The sequence below is a fragment of the Plectropomus leopardus genome, chromosome 18, assembly GCF_026936395.1.
Source record: "Plectropomus leopardus strain MGB_pleo_1.0 chromosome 18, ASM2693639v1, whole genome shotgun sequence".
In the NCBI taxonomy this organism is placed as follows: Eukaryota; Metazoa; Chordata; class Actinopteri; order Perciformes; family Serranidae; genus Plectropomus; species Plectropomus leopardus.
The window spans coordinates 22,724,453-22,745,501 of record NC_142193.1 but is presented as its reverse complement, the minus strand read 5'-3'; the positions used below and the strand labels follow the sequence as shown (position 1 = coordinate 22,745,501).

At 39.8% G+C, this 21,049-nt stretch overlaps 1 protein-coding gene across 6 annotated transcripts in view; it reads left to right on the top strand.

Moving 5' to 3' along the window:
• Positions 1-21,049, top strand: part of LOC121956285 (voltage-dependent T-type calcium channel subunit alpha-1I-like) — a 202,802-nt gene that overhangs the window by 164,579 nt on the left and 17,174 nt on the right. For all 6 annotated transcript variants that reach the window (XM_088091141.1, XM_088091140.1, XM_088091137.1 and 3 more), the window contains 7 exons: positions 10-161; positions 1,235-1,344; positions 6,019-6,152; positions 6,497-6,567; positions 11,236-11,314; positions 13,566-13,687; positions 16,674-17,123. In XM_088091141.1, the coding sequence (XP_087947267.1) occupies positions 10-161; positions 1,235-1,344; positions 6,019-6,152; positions 6,497-6,567; positions 11,236-11,314; positions 13,566-13,687; positions 16,674-17,123 (1,118 nt within the window). The remainder of the gene's footprint in view (positions 1-9; positions 162-1,234; positions 1,345-6,018; positions 6,153-6,496; positions 6,568-11,235; positions 11,315-13,565; positions 13,688-16,673; positions 17,124-21,049) is intronic.

The following is a 21,049-nucleotide window of genomic DNA, read 5'->3' as shown; positions in this document are numbered from 1 at the left end:
TGCCAACAGAAGCCCAGAAGCTGCCGTACTTTGCCAGCTATGGCAACATCCGCCTGATGATCCACACACTGTGCACAAACCACTACCTGGACCTCATCATCACTTTCATCATCTGCATCAACGTCATCACCATGTCCTTAGAGCACTACAATCAACCTCATGTAAGCAACGATGTGTATTTGGTAGCTGTATAGGAAACAAATGGATGTATCATGTTCAGGGATTGCACAGGTGCAGTTGTGTATTTGCAACTGTGGATGCAAGTGAGGTGATAAATGGCAGAAGCACCTTGCATTCTTGTATTTATGTAAGTAATTACAGATTTATGCAACTTCCCCTAAAGTACCTGCTCCACATAAAAAGATAAACTCTTACAAGCTCCATCTCTGTGGGAAGACCTTATGCTGGGTTTTAAGGTGGAGTATTAATGTCTGTCAAATCGTTGTAGCTGTTTTCCTGCACCCGACTACAGCTCTTACATAAAGCCTTCCCTTCCCCAAACAAGCAGCATCTCAAAAAGACACAGTGGTACCACTGACTGGTCAACCACCATGAAACTGTGTCCAGGCTGTGTAGTGTGTGTTATGAGTAGCACCAGCTCATACAAAGGAGCTGTGATTCCACTGCTGATTCGGTGCGGGGTGCTGTCAGAGCGGTGTTAGCTGTACAGTACGTGTACTATCTGTCCATTCATGTGTGATGAATGGAGGTTCAAAAGCCTGATAGCTGTTTTTGTGAGGTAGAGAAAAGTGATTATCCTTGAGATACAATACCCGTTTGACCTTTGAGCAAGCTTTCCCAAACTGACCGTGCATCAGATAAATATCACAGGTCTTTGGTGTATTTGTCAGCTGTTTGTTTTGACATTTGGCAGCCTCCCACTTGTTAGAAGCTGCACCACTATTTATGAAAGGAGAAAAGCAGCCAAGCTAAATAACAGGAAACAAGACTAGAAGTTTAAGGCAATTAAAACAGAATATTTGTATACTGTGCAAACACATTTTAGCTGTAAAATGTGTTTTCTTATAGAGGGATACAATGTGTGAGTGTTTGTGTTGCTATGGATGGAAGATGCCCTGTTGTTGCCTCTGGCATGCTTGATTTTACTCTACAAACAACAGGAACAATTCCGGTTCTGCATTCCCCCTGCTGCTGATACTCCACCTTACCCCATTACACACACACACACACACGCACGCACACACACGCCCCTTTTTTTACTCTCTCTCCCCAGTCTCTGGATCTCGCCCTGAAGTACTGCAACTATTTCTTCACCTCCACATTTGTGCTGGAATCGGTACTCAAACTCATCGCCTTCGGCTTCCGCCGCTTCTTCAAAGACAGGTACAGTGTGTGTTTACGCCTTGTCCACATATGTATAACTATGATGTGAGACAGTGTGGTGTCATTGCAAACTCATGCATCTACTGTGGGATTGTTAATCTGTTGTTCAAGGGTAAGACAGTAATATAGCTTCATGATGATTTTAAATAAGCTTTTCTTTTTTTTTTTGGCTGCATAATGAGCTTTATATTTCAAAACAGTTAGAGGTTCAATGGGCCCTATCAAAGCGGCGTGCAGCATGTCACTGCTAGTTTCAGACTGACAGTTGTCAATTTCATGGCCAGCGCCCACATTGTGTAAGTAGCACTTATGTCCATCTGTGCATCCATAAGCGTGTAGGTCTTTAAATGACTTATGGTCAGACGCATGATGGCTTATTGTTATGTCGAGGCAGCAGAAAGTGATTATGCCGTTGTCCAACCAAATCCTGGTTTATAGTCAATAATGGAGTATGTTCCTGCTATTTAAAGGGCGCATTATTCAGATAGTAAGATGGGCCTCATACGGGTTCAAAACACCCGTGCACAGATGGGTACACTCTGCTCGTTACACAAACGGGCACAGTCAGATCGGTTGGGAGTGGGTGTAATAATCCATCATTAATGAATGAAATATAAACTACATTCCCTAAGAGCAGAGCTGCTGTTTGACTTCCCATTAAGAGAGACGCTGCAAATATTAATGCATGAGGAGCAGCATAACTCCATTGATTGTTTCTGAGGCTTTAAGTTTACTTTTGTCTCCTCTGTCATGTTCAGTACTCAATACTACAAAAACGCTCCGCTGTATTTGCTGCAGCGACGTCACTGCTCTCCCTGCGTCACTCTTCACAAAAAAACTTCAGCCTCTCCAGTTTGTCAAATCCATCTTGAAAAAAACCATGAAAACTAAACAATGAAACAATGAAAACTAAAAGGATGTGAGTCAGGAGGAAGAGCGGCTCGTCCACTAATCGGAAGTTGGGGGTTCGGTTCCTGACTCCTCTAGCTTGCATTTCGAAATGACCCTGAGCAAGATACTAAACCTCAAATTGCTCCCGATGGCTGTTCCATCAGTGTGTGACTGCATTTAAGTTGAGTAGCAGGTGGCACCATGTACGGCACCCTCGGTCACCAGTGTGTGAATGTGGGTGTGAATGGGTGAATGTTACATGTTGAGTTAAAAGCTTTTTGAGTGGTCGGGAGACTAGAAAGCCGTGATATAAATGTGGGTCCATTTACCATATATTCAGTGTAAAAATTAGAGCCATATTAAAGCCACTATCAGGACTCCAGGCACATGCCATAATCTGAAATAACGTAAAATATAAATAGTGCCACAATGAACAGTTATTTATTTCAAAGTGTAATGGCTGCACAAATCCTACAAAGCCTTTTGCTTTGATCATCATAAATGGAATAGAGAATAACGGCTTAACGATTTATAGAGGATTATGAAATATGTCGAAACATGTGAGCTGACTGTGAGACATTTTGTTATTAAGTTGACTGAACCGTGACAGTTATCACACATCGTCAGTTGGGTCACAGGCAACTTATTGAAATGGTCTTATTGCCACAGAAAGAAGCAAAAATGTATAGGTTATTTTAATAGCTTTTTTGGTCACCATCAGTTTTATTTGCAGTTAATAAAGCTTTTAAACAGATATGACAATACTTTTTAATGTAATAATCTCTTGGGTGACCTGCAGCAGCATTTCATTTATCAAAACTAAATTTTGTTATTTAGATATCTGCATGTGATACTGCTCCAATTTCCATCTCTCTATCTTACTGTACTTACCTTTGTTTGACCTCCATGGGAAACACACCTCTGTGCTGCTCTGTTCACTCCAACATTCATTCACTCCCAGCCCACAATAATTGATTTGTCACTCACCCAAATGTGCACGGCGATGACACTGATGTCTTATTCTTTTCAGGGATATGGCGACTAATTAAAGGCAGAAGCAGATTCGGGAGCTTATATTACACTGATGATGGTTTAATGTCGTTGACCTATTTTAGTTTGTGACGAGAAAGAGGAGCGAGAAAGGTGCCAGAGGGAGAGAGAGAGAAATTGGGAAGAGACAGATAATATACAGAAGGTGAAGCGGGAGTGATCAAAGACAAAAAAAGGAGGAGGACAAATGAGTGATGAAACGGGAAAAGAGATGGGCGGATATGGAAAGAATTTATCACACGGTTATCAGCTGGCACTTTGTCTCTTTTTATGTAGTGTCAGCAACAGCCATGAGCAGTCGTTGTGCATAGTGTGATTTATAGGCTGGGGTGACTCTCAGGCCAGCTTTAGAACTGGGTCAATGGAGTAGAAGGTAAAACACAAACACACTGCCAAATGTGCCAACAAATGAACATCTAAACACCAGTAAATTGGCCTTCTTTCTTTCAAGAACAAAAGAAAAATGCCTTGAGCAATTTTTCATGAAATGACACAAAAATTGGTAAACAAAAGAAAAATGCCTTGAGCAATTTTTCATGAAATGACACAAAAATTGGTAAAAATTGTAAATGTTACCAATAGTTTCCTTAAAACTAGTAAAGTAAAAAACAAAAATAAAAAAGGACATTATCTGGGAAAAAAACTTTTTGGGGGGGGGGGGGTTCCCTAGTTTTTTGAAAATGTCCAATAATTTTATCCCTTTCTATCTTTTCTTTTTCGGAGTATTTTTCTTGTCCTAATTTTGTATATATGTTGTGTATATATTTAATTATTTTCATTATAAATATTGCTTTTCCTCACCTTTTCCTTCTTTTTTCCCTCGACATTTTTCCCTAGCTTTTTAAAAAATAGTTTTTAAATCCACTATTTTTTTGAGAATTTTGTGACATGTCTTGCCAAGTTTTTTTTTCTCTTTTTTTGTTGTATTCAAAATATATCAAACTGATTTGTGTGGAATGTAAAGGTTCAAAAGCTTTATGAAAAGCACCAGAAAGCTGATTTCGATCCAGGTTTCAAAGGGTTAAAAAGTTCTGAGGCTGAAAGTGAAGGTGATAATGGAAGTCCAACACATTTTGTTCAGCCTTTTGAAGAGTAACAGGTGCATTATTACCAGGTGCACTAGATTATCTTGCTGACTTTGATGAGGTGATTAAGGAATTTGTGAATATGATCAAAGGCAGCTGTCGTTCTCGTGGTAAAGGGCTGTATGGCTGCAACCATAGAGGATGATGCACCTTCTTTTGCCATTGGAAAAGGTGGGTAAACGTGTAAAAAGAACCACAGTGAGCCAGGCTCTGAGAACAGAGGGAAACATGATCATGTGCATGGTGATAATGAGTCATGGGCGGCAGTTGATACACTGTTGTTGTTGGCATTTTAAATGAGAGAGTTTGGCAAGCATTCTGACAAATGAATTGGCAATGCCAAGTGTTGTAGCACTCTGTCTGCCTTGCCTCACCACCTTGATGATTTTACAAAAGATGTGTATTGACTGTGTTCCAAAAAGTCTTAAGATAAATGAGGACAACAGCAGTACCTCCTGAAGCAAATACATGAGGCAATAAAGGACAAACATCTGGAGAAGCTTGTAAAAGTGATGTATTTACATCAGGTCGCCTGTCTTTAAAGGGACAGTTCACCCCAAAATCAAAGATTTGTATTTTTCCTCTCAGCTATATTGCTGTATATCGTTTTGGTGGTAGTTAGTGAGTGTTTGCGATATTGGCCGTAGAGATGTCTACCTTCTATCCAATGTGATGGCACCTGGTTTGACATGATCAAAGTGCCATAGAAGTACATTTAAAAATTTCAATAGTGATATCTCTTTTCAGAAACGATGACCCAGTTACTTAAGTTACTAGAGATTAAGATGATCTTGTGTAGGAACTTCTTTCTTTCAATTCTATCACAGTACCATCTACTCATGGAGGAGAGGCCCATGCTCATGACAGCACAATAAGTAAACACTGATGGTGACGTCCTCAGCTTAGCTGTAACATTAGCTAGCTCAGTGGTACTAGGTGAGCTTGCAGTTGGTACGAATTTTTACTTTTGCGTTGATATGGTTGCCGGGTGGAGTTTAGTAGAAAGAAAATACATAAAACCGCTCGCAACAAGGTCTGCAGATTTTTTTTTTATGCTTTTAGCACCACAAGTCAAGTGTCATCTAGTTCCTTTACATTGGAAAGAAGGAAGACATCTCTACAGCCAATATCTCTAACACTCTGCAACACACACCTAAACAATCTAGACTGACAAAGTAGTTCAGCAGGTAAGAGGAAAATTTTTTGATTTGGCTATGAAATGTCCCTTTAATTTTACTTGCCGCATTGATTACGATGGCTTCAAAGTCCTTGATTCCCTACCATATTTATCTGATTTGGATTCATCTGTTTCCCATCTGTCTCTATAAGCCTTAAAAAGAAATTGTCAGACAAGCATTTTGCTGCAAATGTTGGATTTATTTTGGGGTTATACTGTGTAGATCTTAAAAGGAGAGTATTGAAAGATAACTGATGATTAATACTTACATATTAAGGTCTTGAGTGTATGACTGATATTCTGTAACTGTTGCGTCATCATTTTCTTAACATGTTTGCAAAAAAACTTGCCAGAATGCCATTTCATTTGTGTTTACAGTATATTCGCTTTGTGTGCATGTCTGGTGCAATGCCTTTGTGCGCTCCCTTCATCACATGAGTGTGTGTGTGGGTGTGTGTGTGTGTGTGCTAGATGGAACCAGTTGGACCTCGCTATTGTGCTTCTGTCAGTGATGGGCATCACCCTGGAGGAGATCGAGATCAGTGCTGCCCTTCCCATCAACCCCACTATCATCAGGATCATGAGAGTACTGAGGATAGCACGAGGTACACGCACTACACGTGTGAAATACACACAGACACAAATACCATCCCAGCTGCACTTCCTGTAAATCCTTTCAGTGAAATAGAGCATTCATTTGGTCTTGGTGCTGATGTTTTGCAATATAACTGTTAAAAGTGTAAATGTTTACAGGTCAGTAAGCTGTAGCATAGCAGCTAAAGTCTAAAGGGCTGTTTTTGTGTGTGCACCCGCGTGTGTGTGTGTGTGTAAATTAAGAACTGACCTTTCCACGGTTAAATGTTTCCCATTTAGCCTCTAATTGAACCAGAGGGATTTCCCTCTAAATGCCCACACTTAAAGTCTCTCCGTCTCTCTCTCACACGCACAGTGCTGAAGCTGCTGAAGATGGCGACAGGAATGAGAGCCCTGCTGGATACGGTGGTCCAAGCCCTGCCTCAGGTACAAAGCACACTCACACAAACACTAAGACACTTCCTCTCTCTCACACACTCCCAGAGAGAGATTTGGCAACTCTCAGTCAATATTCAGAGTAGCACAAGCCCCCCCCCCGCCCCACCCCTTCTCTTTCTCTGTTGGCCTGTAGGCAACTCTAATAGATGACTCATTCATGCCACAGACTGGTAGACTGACACATACACACACGCACACGCACACACACATTGTCTTGTTTTCACTTTCAGCACCATGGAGAGTACCCAGACTCCCACTGCGGCCGCAGTGTGCTAGAAACAGTGGGGGCTTCTTAAACCAGTCTGTAGTTCATTTGGTGGTGAGATGTCCACAGAGTCCGGCAGTTTCTAGGCCGTCCCAGTGTCAAATCAGTCCAGTGCACTGAAAGTTCAATTCTCAGGAAAATTCCCAGAATGCATCTTTGCTCTATTTTCTCACTGACTGACTGTTTGCTTTGTAGCATATTATAAGTCCGATATAAAACAGGAGACAACAGAACAAATGTAAAGTCCTGTTATGTGCAGTACTGTGCAAAAGTCCACCATAGATATGTTGTTTTAGCAAATTGGTTATAAAGATATACATGTATTTATTTCTCAATCTCTTCATTAATATACAGAGATACAGAGAACATGTACAATGCATTAAAACAACAAAAAATTAGTCACAGCAAAATGGCTCCTTCAGACTGAAGTCAATATTTAGTGTGAAACACTGAATCTTACAACCATAACAACAAGTAGCTTTAACTGAAACTGCTTTATTTAGTGTTTTTACCAGTTTAAATCAGCAAGTCCATTGTTTTGGAAAGGAAGTGACCTCTAGTTTTCCCTTAGGGTCTAAGGACAGATGGATGTTGTTCGCTGTACAGCCCTCTGAGGCAAACTGTGTTTTGTGATAATGGGCTTTATAAATAAAATTGAACATTGAATTTGAAATACTTTACACTCAGAAGTTTCAGGTGGTTGCAATGTGCAGCTCACACCGCTAGATGCCATTTAATTCAACAAACTGCTCCTTTCAAATGATGAAATTTTAGGATTACGCTTCTTTGCTTTTTTACTGAGTTAGCTGCAAAGATTGATACCATCCGCATGTCTGTGCAGAGACAGCAGCCAGTTAGCTTAGCTTAGCTGGCATGGTTCTGTCCAAATTTAACAAAATCTGCCTACCCGCACCTCTATACATCATGTCTTAGCATCTTATAACTTTTTGTTTTAATGTTAATCGATCCTTCTAAACAAATTGTGTTAGGTGCAGAGAAAGGTGTACGTCCTCATGTATGGACATGCAGACACGCAGTCACACACAAGCACACAGTGTGACCCGTTGACCATCAAAAGTAAGACGAAGCAAACAGAGGGAAGCAGGTGGTGTGGTGAAAGGAGGGCAGGCGGAGGTGAGGGAGAACAGATTCCTTGTCTTTCTTTTCTATTGATCCCCCTCTCATTAACACTGAGCCCTTTGCTCTATCCCAAGGGCACCAGGGGAGGTAATTAAAACTCGGGCTAATTAAACATTTCCAGGAGGTCTCTCTTTGTGTGTATGGGTGTGTGCGCATATTTAGGTGCTGAGAGGGTGAGAGCGAAAGCGTTACACCTGGTGAGAGATTAACCTCAGGTGATATTACACTATATATTACTGTGAAAATGAAATGGCGAGCTGCCAAAATTTCTTCATTTCATCGCATAGGATATTGAAGACAGTATTGACATTTCAACAAAGGCTCCAGCATACAGCTGAACAAAGGGAACACACTGCTACTGGAAGAAGAAGCTGAGAAATATGAATAATGCCGTCGTGGCACATGGGAACAGACGTCTGAAGGAATAATAATGCATGAGATTACACATGATATGAATGCTTCACAAGTTCCACAAGCAGTTTATAGATTTAATAGGCCGTGACATGACATGGAGATGTAATGAGGGATCCATACACTTACACTACATGGATGAGTAAGCATAATAGCTCAACTGACATGTTTGGAAAAATGCATTTTCATTACTTGTCTTTGCAAAGACGCAGCAAGACAAAGTCATTTTACCCGCACGCGTCCTCCATTATCCTCTCCTCCCCGACTGATGCGAAATGGCTGCGACACGCCAATTACTAATGCTAATAGCCGAAATCATGTTGGTACTAAAGCCGAGTCAGTTGCTTCATGCCTGCTCTGGGAGTGGCTGAGAAACCTCAGGAACAGCCTTAAGCAGATGTGGACGCCATGTGAAATGCCATTTTTGCTCAGGAAGGTGTCAGAGCTGTCCCCTGTGAAACCATTTATATTTGGCTTTAAAACAATGGACATAATGTTGATCTCTGTCCTTTTCTCATATTAAATCTTCATGCAACACTAGCTCAAATAAATATTAAAGCTCATGTTTATTTTTTTGCCAGTATAGGAAACTATTGTTAATAAATCTGCAGTAAATCCCTCCAAGTAAAACATCTCAAAAGTCCCTAATCCCACATGGATGCAGGCCATTATGAAGCACAGATTGTTAAGTACACCAGGCAGGATAGCACTAACTTGGAGATGTACTTGAGGCAAACACCACAACATTCGCATTTAGAAATATTACAGCACTCCAACTTAAAGGTTGTGTGGCAATTACCTCCATTACTTTCAGTCCAAAGGGGCTCATCAGACTATGCTGCATGTAATGGAGCATATTTGTCAAAAGTAAACTTTAATGTTTTTAGATTGTACTTTCTGCTAAACATTTCTGTTGTGTAATATGCATGTAAATGTTTTATTCTTTTTCCACCACCTCCTACAGCTCTCTCATTAAGTGTATAGTTGATCAGATGAATTATAATAGGACCCTTATGTTAAATAAGCATTGTGTAAGATTTTAGGGGATCTGGTGCCATTTAGCTGTTAGGATTGTGGATTGCAGCCAGCTGAAACTTCTCTGGGTTACAATCCTTCAGTGTTTATTGTTAAGGAGTTGTTTTTTTTACTGGAAGCCAAATTATCCATAGAGGTCTCTCTCTCTCCAAATCAAATGGATCATGTAATTTAAGCTGGTAAAAATGTAAGAGCACAGAATAAATCAGTTGTACTCACAGGACTACTCACTGGTAAATCAGTTTAATTCAAATAAATGATAAGCACATGTTATTTTGAACTAAAATATTTGCCATTATTTATTAAAAAACAAAAATATTGTATATATGTAATATTGTATTTATTGTTTCTATGGTAAAGTGTACCCTTTTTTATAATGAAACACCCCCTCTCTCCTGAAAAATTATTTTTCATTATATAACTAAAGAAGATTTGGGGAGGGCCCCTTAACTGGATCTTTTCAGGGGCCCAGCCATTTCTGGTGGATGGCCCGCAACAACTAGACATCATTATAGCGCTGCCTGTTACAATCTGAGCCAGAAAACGTCCACCTAAAATATCTCAAAATAATTTATTTTAATGCATTTTATTTGCTTTGCATCTTATGTGCAGTCTCTTTACAACAAGCTTTGTCACTGTTGTGATGTTGATGCATTGGTCCTAGAACAAACCCTACAACACAAACAGCAGATTTAGAGCATCTTTTTCCTAAAAAACAGGTGGAGTGATCTAAACCTCTCTTTGGAACACATGCCATATAATTATAGCAACTATTTGTCAGTGCATTTGCTCATTCCCAGTGGAGCAGTGTTGTTAGCAGAGTGCTAAAGACAGTGAATAGTAGACTGGGTTTTGTATCCCTGTAATGGGATTAGATTTTGCCCTGAGTGTTTACCATGCAACATCATCATCATCATTAAGTTGCGGTAACAGAAGGCTGTTTTGCCGTGGAATTGAGCCAAGTCCCAAACTCAAAAAAATCACAGCAGCATCAGGGGGTTCAGTTGTTTTAGAGGAAGTTGTGCAATGGTTTGCAGAACTAAGCAGGGTATGTGAGCAGCATGCTTAAAATAAGTTGAAGTCCCGTGTGACATATTTAATACAAATCCTGTACACCTTGTATATGAACTCCTGCTTATTTGTTCAGAAGCAGTGTTTTAAGACCCAGTGAAATGAAAAATACATTTTCCAGTATTAATCCTATGTCCCTGTGTTGATGTTTCATTTATTTCTTGTTATATACAGTAAATGTGGCGTCCGAACCCCTTTCTTTTTTGTTACTGTAGAATTGTTTCAAATGTTTGATGACGCACGGTGTGATGCTGCACTCAGGAAGGTTTACACAAGTTCATCTAATCAAACAAGACTTTGTGCAACTGACTTAGATTGAACATGCCCAAAGTGAGGGAGGTGTGTGAAGCCAACAGCGTTCTGTAGCTCCATTTGCACTAAACTTAAAGCCCACCCACCTTTTATTGGTCCAATCAAGTATGAACTATTTTATTTAAATTCCTCTTATAACAGTACACCATTCATTAGTAATATAACGTGGTTGCAAGGCAAGATAGTCCACGCTGATTTATTGCAGATCCCCTTAGCAATGAATTTGTGATGTTTTAGTAGAGCATAAACCCAGCCATAACGCTTTTCAGGTGGTACTTTGTTGTTGCAAATGTTAGAATGCTGTCAAATGGTTTTTAACATGTGCATGTTAAGATGTTCTCCTGTCTGTCTGTCTGTCTGTCTGTCTGTCTGTCTGTGTCTGTGTGTCTGTGTTTTTTTGTGTATGTGTGTGCGTGTTACAGGTGGGTAACCTGGGCCTGCTCTTTATGCTGCTGTTTTTCATCTACGCCGCCTTAGGAGTAGAGCTATTTGGAGAACTTGGTGAGTGTTCAATGAAATCCAGTCGTTTTTTAGTCATGCACTTTAAATATACCGCCACACATTTCGAGTGGGTCATAAGTGATGACTGGGAGGGATTACTTCTGTATGAGTTGAAAAATTGTTTTAAAGGGAAAGTCCTGAATAGTATACCTTTAACCCTCTAAACCTGAGATAGCTGCCTTGATTTCTTTCAAAAACACTGGAAGAAGGCAATGAGCTACTTAACAAGAAATGGCTCAAACATAAGTAAGAGATCAGTAAAAAGTTACAAGAAAACAGTCTAGAAAAAAAAGCAAAAAACTTGCAAGAAATTACTAAAAAGAAGCCAAAAAAAGAAAAAAAAAAAACTGCCTTAAAAAGTGCTAAAAAAAAAATAAATAAATATTTTTTTCCTGTAACTTAGTTTTAGATATATATTTACAAGAATTATATTTTTCTGGATATCTGGATATAGATAATGCCACCCCAATTTTTCACCTTTTACTACATTTTTGCAGTTTGTGGGACATTTCTTGCCAAGTTCTTCATTATATTTTTCTGATGTTTTGGAAAGAAATCAAACCAATTTCCTCAGGCTTCAAAGGTTTAAATGCATGTAAAAGGTGTCTGAGTGTAGCACAAGAAAATTGATCGAGGTGTTAAAGGGTTAAGCAAGTTATAGAGAGTAACAAACTGTTTGTTATTTTTCAACTTCAGATCTTTAAAGAGAATCGATGTCGTCATTCCACTGTCCTACAAGTTACATTTGCGATTGGCACCAGTTACAGTAAAAACGATCACATTTGTTGACACTTTGATGATGGATTGATTACTTATTGTAAAAATGCTATTTGGATATCGTGGCCAATGTAATGGGACAAATGATCAAACAAGTGTGATTTTTCTCAAAAACATGGGGAAAAAGGTAATTAGCAACTTAGTAAGAAATGTTCCACAAATTGCAAGAAATTAGAAAATTTTGAAAATTACTAAAAAAAAAAAACTGGGGAAAATGTCCAGTGAGAAAAGAAAAAACTAGATAAAGAAATTTATTTATAATTCTAAAAATGATATATGTAAAATTATGTTACAGGATTATTTCTTCTTTCATTGCTCATTTCCTTCTTCCCATGTTTTTGAAATCAAGCCAGTTTGCTCAGGTTTCAAAGAGTTAAAAGCAGTTTTGGATAGTTTTTTTTCTTACAGTTGATGGGTAACCATTACCTTTTCTATTTTTCAGTGTTGTTGTTATTGTAGGTACCCAACGCATGAATCTACCCTGTCGTGTTAATCCTGTCATCGCAACCAATGTATTACCCTGTCTTATCTAGTCTCACCTGTCATGCCTTGCTTCACTGAATTAAAGTAAAGAAGAAATGTGTATTATCTGGTACCAAAATATGCACCATTATTTAATGGGTAATGTACATAAGCTCTTCCACCAGTTGGTTTAATCCTTTGATCACACATATAAGGTACGGTGCAATGGTGTGGAGATGAAAGGATTATGCTCTAGATGAGCAGCACATTGTCCACACATTGTCACTATAGGTGTAAGGCGATTAAAATTCAACATATGTCAGTGTCTGTCCCAGTGGCTAAGTAAAACACTCATTATAGTAAAGTCAGCTCGTGCACATGAAAGCATGAGGACTTGTATTAACTTTATTATGAAAATCCCCTTATTTCCTCTCCATTCTTTATTCCTTTTCATCAGCTCTCTCCCCTGCACTCCAACAGCCATTAGGGAATCAACCCACTCTCCCGTATTCTGATACATAAGTACTGTCCTAAAATACCCACATTGAAGTTGGAAGATACGTCTTCGGAACTGTCACATTTCCCTTGTGTGCTGCAGCTGCAGCCCGTGGCAACATTGCTTCCTATTGAAGCTTGGCAGGAGAAAAGATTAGTGGCAAATGCAAGTGTCTCTTTCTTGAGGCCATTCCAGAGATTATCTTGGGATATAAGCTCAAAGACAAATAGAGTGTTTGGTCACATTGCTGCTGATTTGATAACGGACTGTGTCTACACTGAGTTGCCTTGTTTGGACAGTCATCCAGGCAGCTTAGCGACAAAAAATGGCGCATGCCTCTGCAGTTTTTGGGGGCAGTGACGTGTTAAGTGTTGTGTTCAAATTCACAAGTCTCTTCTTCTTTTGTTGTCCCTGCATCCTTCCTGTTCCATTTCTCTTTATTCTCTCATCTCTTTCTTATCCTGATTGCTTTTCCTCTTCCTCCTCCATTTGCCCATCTCACTCTTTTATCCACAGTTTGCAATGAAGACTACCCATGTGAGGGAATGAGTCGTCACGCTACCTTTGAGAACTTTGGCATGGCCTTCCTTACCTTGTTTCAAGTCTCCACGGGCGACAACTGGAATGGCATCATGAAGGTGCAAAGTTACATTCAAATCCAAGCGTATAAAGTCAGGCTGTTGTCAACCAAAGAAACTCTTGGTGGACTATACAGGGTTCCCACAGTCATGGAAAACCTGAAAAAGTTATGCAATTTCACAGTATAACTTTCCAGGCCTGAAAAAGTCATGTAATTTGTAGAAAAATGTTGAAAGTTTTTAAAAAGTCTTGGAATTGAAATTAGTTGTTACAGTAATCTTTTGTAATTAATCTTGAAAGCCAGTGGCGCACCCATACAAGTGCTTTTAGAGCCATTGTTCAGTAAAGGGCAATATATTGGCTGCACCCATAGATGGAAAAAAATGAAGTGAATATAAACCTTATTAACTCTTAGAGGTTGGAAAAGGTTGCTGTTAAATTTTTGTTTAATTAACATTCTGAGAAAAGAATACTATACAGTTTTGTTTGTGCTGTATATTTTGAATGGTCACGGAACTTTTAATTATGGGTCCTTGAAAAGTCAAGGAAAAGTTCTGAAATCTTGTCCGTGAAAAAATGTGGGAACCTTGACTATAATTGTATATACTCTTAAACCAATTGATTGGTTGATTGGGGAAGAAATCTGCGCATTATCTCTAAATTAACTGAATTAGCCACAGAGTAGCTCGTAGCATTGTGTGTCCACCAAAGCGTCAGGTTCCTGAGGCCAGTATATTATTTCAGTTTTTTTGCAATGGGAGCACAGTGTATGTACTTTATGCTACATACATCAGCATGATGAGGCCATGAGCATCTATTCTACACTAAGCGTTGCACTTCTGGCAACAAAGAATTTGGTCTGATGAAAAGTGTATTAACAAACTAATCAGGCGTGTGACCAGAATGTGTCAGCCCTAGTACAAAAGCCTATGGTACACAGGCTAGTAAACAAACTTCATACAAATTCCTTTATGTGTTTGTTTTAAATAAGAAATACAGAATGTGAGAAAACTGTAAAGAAATTATTTGAGAGAAGAGATAAACTCCTGCTTTATATCTCATATTCATCCTATCTTCCACTCTGGTGATGCTCACTGATGAAAAAAGGGAATGTGCTTGCTCAGCACTGCGAGCACAGATTTCCTTACTGATGGGCAGGGGAGTGACTGTGCCTCATTGCACATGCACACAAAACACCAATTTTCCCTAAACACACATCTACTACCACAGGCAGCTATCACCACTCCTCCACACACCTAGGCTGCGAGGGGAATAGAGATTATGCAAGAGCATGTCGGGTGTGGACCATTAAACATACGCCGGATACAAGTCGCGTGGATGGTAGCGGGCCATGAAGCAAACCAGCGGGCCACAGATGCTACCTCTCAGAGTAAATCTCTGTCATTTTAGCTTTCAAATTACTACCTGGGCTGTGAAACAAGTAGACCTACTTTGGTTTAGTAAGGAGCAGGTGAGGCAGAGTGGTAATTAGTCATGCAGTGACGATATGGGAGAGAGAAAATAATGAGAAAGAGGTAGTGGGGAGAAAAGGAGGCACCAGTGAACTGTTATAAGAGGGAGGACGAGAGGATGGGAAGAGGGTTAAAAGAGCTGACCGGTTATTATGCATTCTTTCCTCTAGAGGGTAATTTACGCAAAAATGAAAAAAAGGGGGAGGTAGAGCAGCACGAAGGAGAGTGAGAGCAAATGGAGCTTTGGATGAACAAAAATATGTACAGAAATATGACGGAAAAGGAGTGAAGGCGGGAAAGGGAGATGTTGTGTGAAGGAGCAAAGTGTGTAAATGTCACGCCAAATTAGACAGAAAAGACCAGCTTCAGCTCAGAGGGCTAAAATTGTTATGTGTGGTCACAGGCTGGGTGAGATATGTGTACCTCCTCCAGAAAACACTTGTCAGTTTGGTTCTGCTTTGACTGAACTCCACTGAGTGCATGTTAACCAAAGTGGAAAACTACTAGAATAATGCTACAGTGGAAGGAAAAAAAGATGCTCCCATTGCAAAGAGGCAAAACAATTAAGTGTATGATGACTACACAAGTTGTCATGAATACAAAGAACCTTGTAAACATGAGTTAGATGTATTATATTACCTAAACTGTACTTAATGTTTTTAATGTAAATCCTAATCTTGATTCAAAGGTGGGCATTCAGATCATAACTTCTCGGCATCAATATTGCAATCTTTAGTAAACTTGTTAAATTGCTGCCCTATTCGATATCATAAATGTTAAAGAAATTCTTAATTCCCGAAATGACCATTTGTATGGCAGTTACTCTCCCCATGCCCATGTTACCTTGATTTCGTAAGGAAAACTATTTGAGGCAAATGCTAAGTACTTCCCAACACTGACTGAACTGATTGTTGATTGGTCGATAAAAACAGCATTTTTACCTGGCTGAGCACAGGAGCTGTTGTTTTACCGCCTCAGTCAGTTGGTTTGTTTGTGTTATTGTGTGACTTTGGTGTTCAAAGGCTTAGTTCATATTTAGCAAAGTCGCACAATAACACAAACTAACTGAGCCTGGACCAGCAGCTTCCATGTTCAGTGAGATAAAATTGCTGTTTTTGTTAATGAAGTCTGGCCTTGATGAGAGTAACAACAAGGGATATCTGTTTGGAAAATACTGAGCATACAACTGAATAAATGAGACTTGGATTATCATCTACAAGTTGTCTAAGACTTTGTAAAGGGATGCTTTGATGTAGTTTTGCTGTTGCCAAATGCGGACCCCATTTACTTCAATTTATCAAGAATTTTCAAAGTTTTTGGATTCTTCAATCACCAAATTCAACGTAACTCAGGCTGAGTCATGATACCTGAATTGTCATTTGGGGTTAAGGTGATCATGTAATTTTGTCCATTTCCTGTATCTTTACAAAGCTTATTTCAAACAATGTTGTATTCTGGATGGCACACCTGTTTTGTCTCTTGGACTGTCCCCTTTTAAACAGCCATTCTTCATGTACTCCTAACCAACCCTGTCCTAACCATTTTTCCTCATCCTCTGTCTTTGTGACACCAGGACACATTGCGGGAGTGCCCACCAGACAATGGCATTGAGGCGGACTATGCCTGCAATCCCAGCCTTCAGTTTATCTCGCCCATGTACTTTGTCTCCTTCGTGCTCACCGCCCAGTTCGTGCTCATCAATGTGGTGGTGGCCGTGCTGATGAAGCACCTGGACGACTCCAACAAGGAGGCCCAAGAGGAGGCGGAGATGGATGCAGAAATTGAGCTGGAGCTGGCCCAGGGCACCCTCTGTTGCATGGGCGCCCCCAGCTGCGGGGGTGGGAGGGTGGAGAAAGGACTAGTTACTACTGGATCCGGAGGCACGGCAGGGGGAAAGGATAGAGGATGTGCGAGTGGAGAGAGGGGAGAAGGAGTAAGGAGGATTCGACATTCAGCAGGGAGTGGACACCCAGGAGCGTACAACTCCCATGACTCCAGCCGGACCCTGTACTCACCAGCACAAGTGAGTATCTGTGTGTGTGACAGAGTGCAAGTATTCTCACGTTTGTTTCCTGATAGTGCGAAGGCCATGTTTGTACGTGTGGCGTTTGTGTGTGTCTGTGTGGGTGGGAGTGTGTATGTGTGTCTGCAAGTAAGGGTTGTCCCGATTTTTTAAAAATTTTGAGGCTTTTCTTGTAACAATGAGACAAATCAACAAAAGCAGTCAAGTAACAGGCAAACTCAGACGTGCAGAAGAAAAATAAATACAATAATAATGTAAGGCTACCCGTTGTACAAGGTGCTTAAGAGAGCTATGGATTAGACCTCAAGTGAGGCCCATGAGAAATTAGCTAGGTGAGTTACTCATCCTCCCTCGGCCTTGTCTCGATAAGCAAGAAATTGTTCCCAGATGGAATTTTTTAATTGAATTCGTTCTCAAGAACCTGAGCGTTTCCATCTGAATGACTGAAATCATGTCAGCCAACCATCTCTGGAAGGAAGATGGAGAGGGCAATATCCACTCCTTCAAAATGAGTCTTTAGCGACAGTCATCCCCAACAGCATCAAGGGCTGTTGCATGTCTCAAGGAAAGCAAAGTGTGGATTGGTAGCAGCCGAAGACGGTGAGTCCAGCTTGCATTCGGATGGTGCTTTTATAGGCCTTTGAGTACCAGTAAAATTTTTGGGCCAGAATCCAGTAAATTAAGGACAGAGCCATAACGTGTGAGACAAATCGTCCCCTGTTTCTTGATATCTGTCACACAGTAGTGAGACAGAAGGATAAATCCTGTGCAATAATGAAGATGGTGGACAACTTTGACCTGGATCAACTGGTGTCTACTGTCAGCAGAGCAGGACTGTATTAAGACTTAGATCTATTTCTGATCCCTTTCTTAAAGACTTATACCCCAGATGTGGGCCAGCTGTAGCTCAGCTGTAATGCCTCACTGCAGTCCTGTAAAATAGTGACATTAAATGGAAGAGTGTAATGCATTTTCAGGGAGTGACGTCAACAGTGGTCTGGCAGTTTCTGCAAAAATTACAGCCAGCAAGGTACTGAAGTGAATAAATCAACCCCAACCATGTGACTGCTTTAGCTTAATTTTCCAGGTGATAATGACTATTTTGTTGGCAATGGCAAGAGGCATTGCCTAAATACATTGCATTGTCCACTTTTACAGTCTTTTCTCCAACAACATTACGTGACAGTTGAGCAGCCACCCATGTCAACATTAGTTTGACCTTGATTCAGGTCTTTAATTGTGATGAACTTTAATTTTATAGCTCTACTGGCTGAATGTACTGGTATTCATATGTTGATGTGTGCTTGTAGGTTTGTTTTTTAATAATTGTCAGTGTGAAAGAGACTATGTAATGATGTTGCATGTAGATTAATGCTTTTAGTGTCTGGTTATTGTTCTGCCCAGGGACCACAGATGGAAATTAGCTAATAGCTAAATCTGGCTCAAATTATCTCTTCTCATTATTAAGAATTATTTTTTTTAAGCATGGACCTTTTTTAATAAAGACTAATAATAATGCAAAACACTGTAGGAGAATATACACCATTCAGTAGGAAATTATGTAAAGTGTTTTGCGTGCCAGATTTTCTTAATGCAGTGAATTTGCTTTTAAATATACTATATATAAACAAACAAGTTGATGTAATAATTGCTTTAACAATTTAAATGCAAGCATTGTGCAATTTTGCAGCTGTACAGATTAGAAAAATAACAGTTTTGATCAGACACAGTATCAGGAGGTACTGGACAATAAACAGTTTGGATCAGTATCTGGGAAAAACCATAATGGAGATATCACTACATTTGAGTGTTCATTTCTTCTTTTCTGGCTGCCTGCCTCTTTACACAGTATCAATGCGTTAGTTCATGCAGAGAAAATTACACATTCAGTTCACAAAGTGGAAGAACACAAAAGAGGTAAACAATACAGCGTAATTTCTGCATAGTGTTGAATGGTGCTGACATGGGAGAGAGTAGAGAATCATTGCTCTATTTTTGTGAAATTGACTGACAGCCACAATACGTGATTACACTCAGTGTTTTTACCAATCCCTTTGTATAATTTGTGTGTACTTTTGTTCATTTTTCTTTTACAGGTTGTGTGAGAAGGAAGGGAGGGCGAGAAAGGTTAAACATTTACACAAAGAGAAGGAATAAAAAGGAAAGGCATATAAAAGGAAGGGAAGAAAGAGAGTCTACACTTTAATTGCAACATTGCTCAAGTGTAATTGTGTTAACAAATCAATTAATATGAATTCAATGAAAACATTAGACTGGAAATAAAGGCATTTTCCAAAAATGAAACAAAACCACTTAAGTGAAAATAGGCAGATAAAAGTCAAGGCTATGCTGCTTATTACCATTTCGCTTTTTAAAGTATTTTTTTGTCTTGTTTTAATGTAGTCATAGCAACCCATGTTGTCAGCAAGGAGAGATGAGCAATTTTAATCAATTTCTCAATTAAGTTTGTTTTTCATTTAAGCTTTATTAACCTTTCAGTACCCATGAGACTATGTGAGCTTGATAACGCACACACACAGGGTTTTTTTTTTTAAATGATCATATCACTGCTTACATCATGTGTGAGAGAGCAGATGGTCTTTCATTTCTACTTGCAGTCTGACAGCAGAGACACGCGCTTCCACTATGAAATCGCTAATGATAGCCTGAGATATCCGCGCAGAAACACACATAAAGATGACTCATCAGCTGCCATGAAGAGTCTCACCTTTGTAAAGCTAAAGTTAGCTGCATGAAGTCATTTTTAGCTCAGTGTGACAAAGGAACTTAATGCAGACCAGGAAGAACACACTGGCAGCATCGTCCCCCTGTCTCTCCTTATCCTTCGCGATCTCCCTCTCTCTCATTCTTCGTCCCTCAAGTGATGCAATAAGGGATCTGGCAGACTGATGCAATTTATTCAGAGCACAGGTCCTGGGGTCGTGTGTGCATGTGCATGCGTGTGTGTGCACACTTACCTACCTGTTCAATAGTGGACTTCAGCATCGCTACACAAACACTCATCAGGTGAAAGAATGGGTACAGACGGTTCCTCTGTAGTATAGTGGGTCCCATCTTTGATAGGTAGATGTCGCGTAAGGCTCATTTATACTCCCTTTACTTTAGAGAATAGATATGTCCATTGCAAATGATGTAAACGTCATTGCCCTCATACTGTCATGCGTCTTGTACCTGTTTATGGCAGCAGTGTTGTGGATAGCCACGGTCTGAGGGGCCATTAGAGCTACACGACGTGTAGACTGAGGTTTCTTTTCACTATATTTCTGATTCGTTCCATTCTGCCATTTTTAAACGTATTTAATGTATCCTAAAGTCATATCTTGCTTGAACTACACTATACTGCTCCCATGAGGTATAAGCGTGTGTGTGTGTGTGTTAGTGTTTATGTGAACAATAGAAAAGGCTCATGGAAAGTAGTGTACAAACCCAAACACTGTGACATCTTCTGCTGCAGACCATTAAACTTGTCTCGATATATTGTCAAAATATTACCAGTAGCTTCCTCGGGACACTGTATTAGAAGCAGAAATATTGGGTTTATGAAGTCAAATTACTTAATTCGTCCTTAAAATTGATGTTTTTATGCTCAAAGATAGATCGAGTGAGTCTTGACGATATATATAGAGACTTCAAAAGCTCAAGAAAGATTGCAGCTAGAACCAGTATATTCTATAATATGCCATCTTACACACTGAAAAGTCATTTTCGACTCCATGGCGAAACACTCTAATATATTGCACAGGGACTAGAGGCGACACTGTAGGAAGTCGACACACAGAGAGAGAGAGAGCGAGAGAGTGAGGGAATAAGAGAGGAGAGATAATAGCTGAACCAGTGACAGTCAGATAGACGCAGTAATTAATTTCAGCTCTCTCCTCTCTCTCTCAACTTCCATTCCCAGTAGA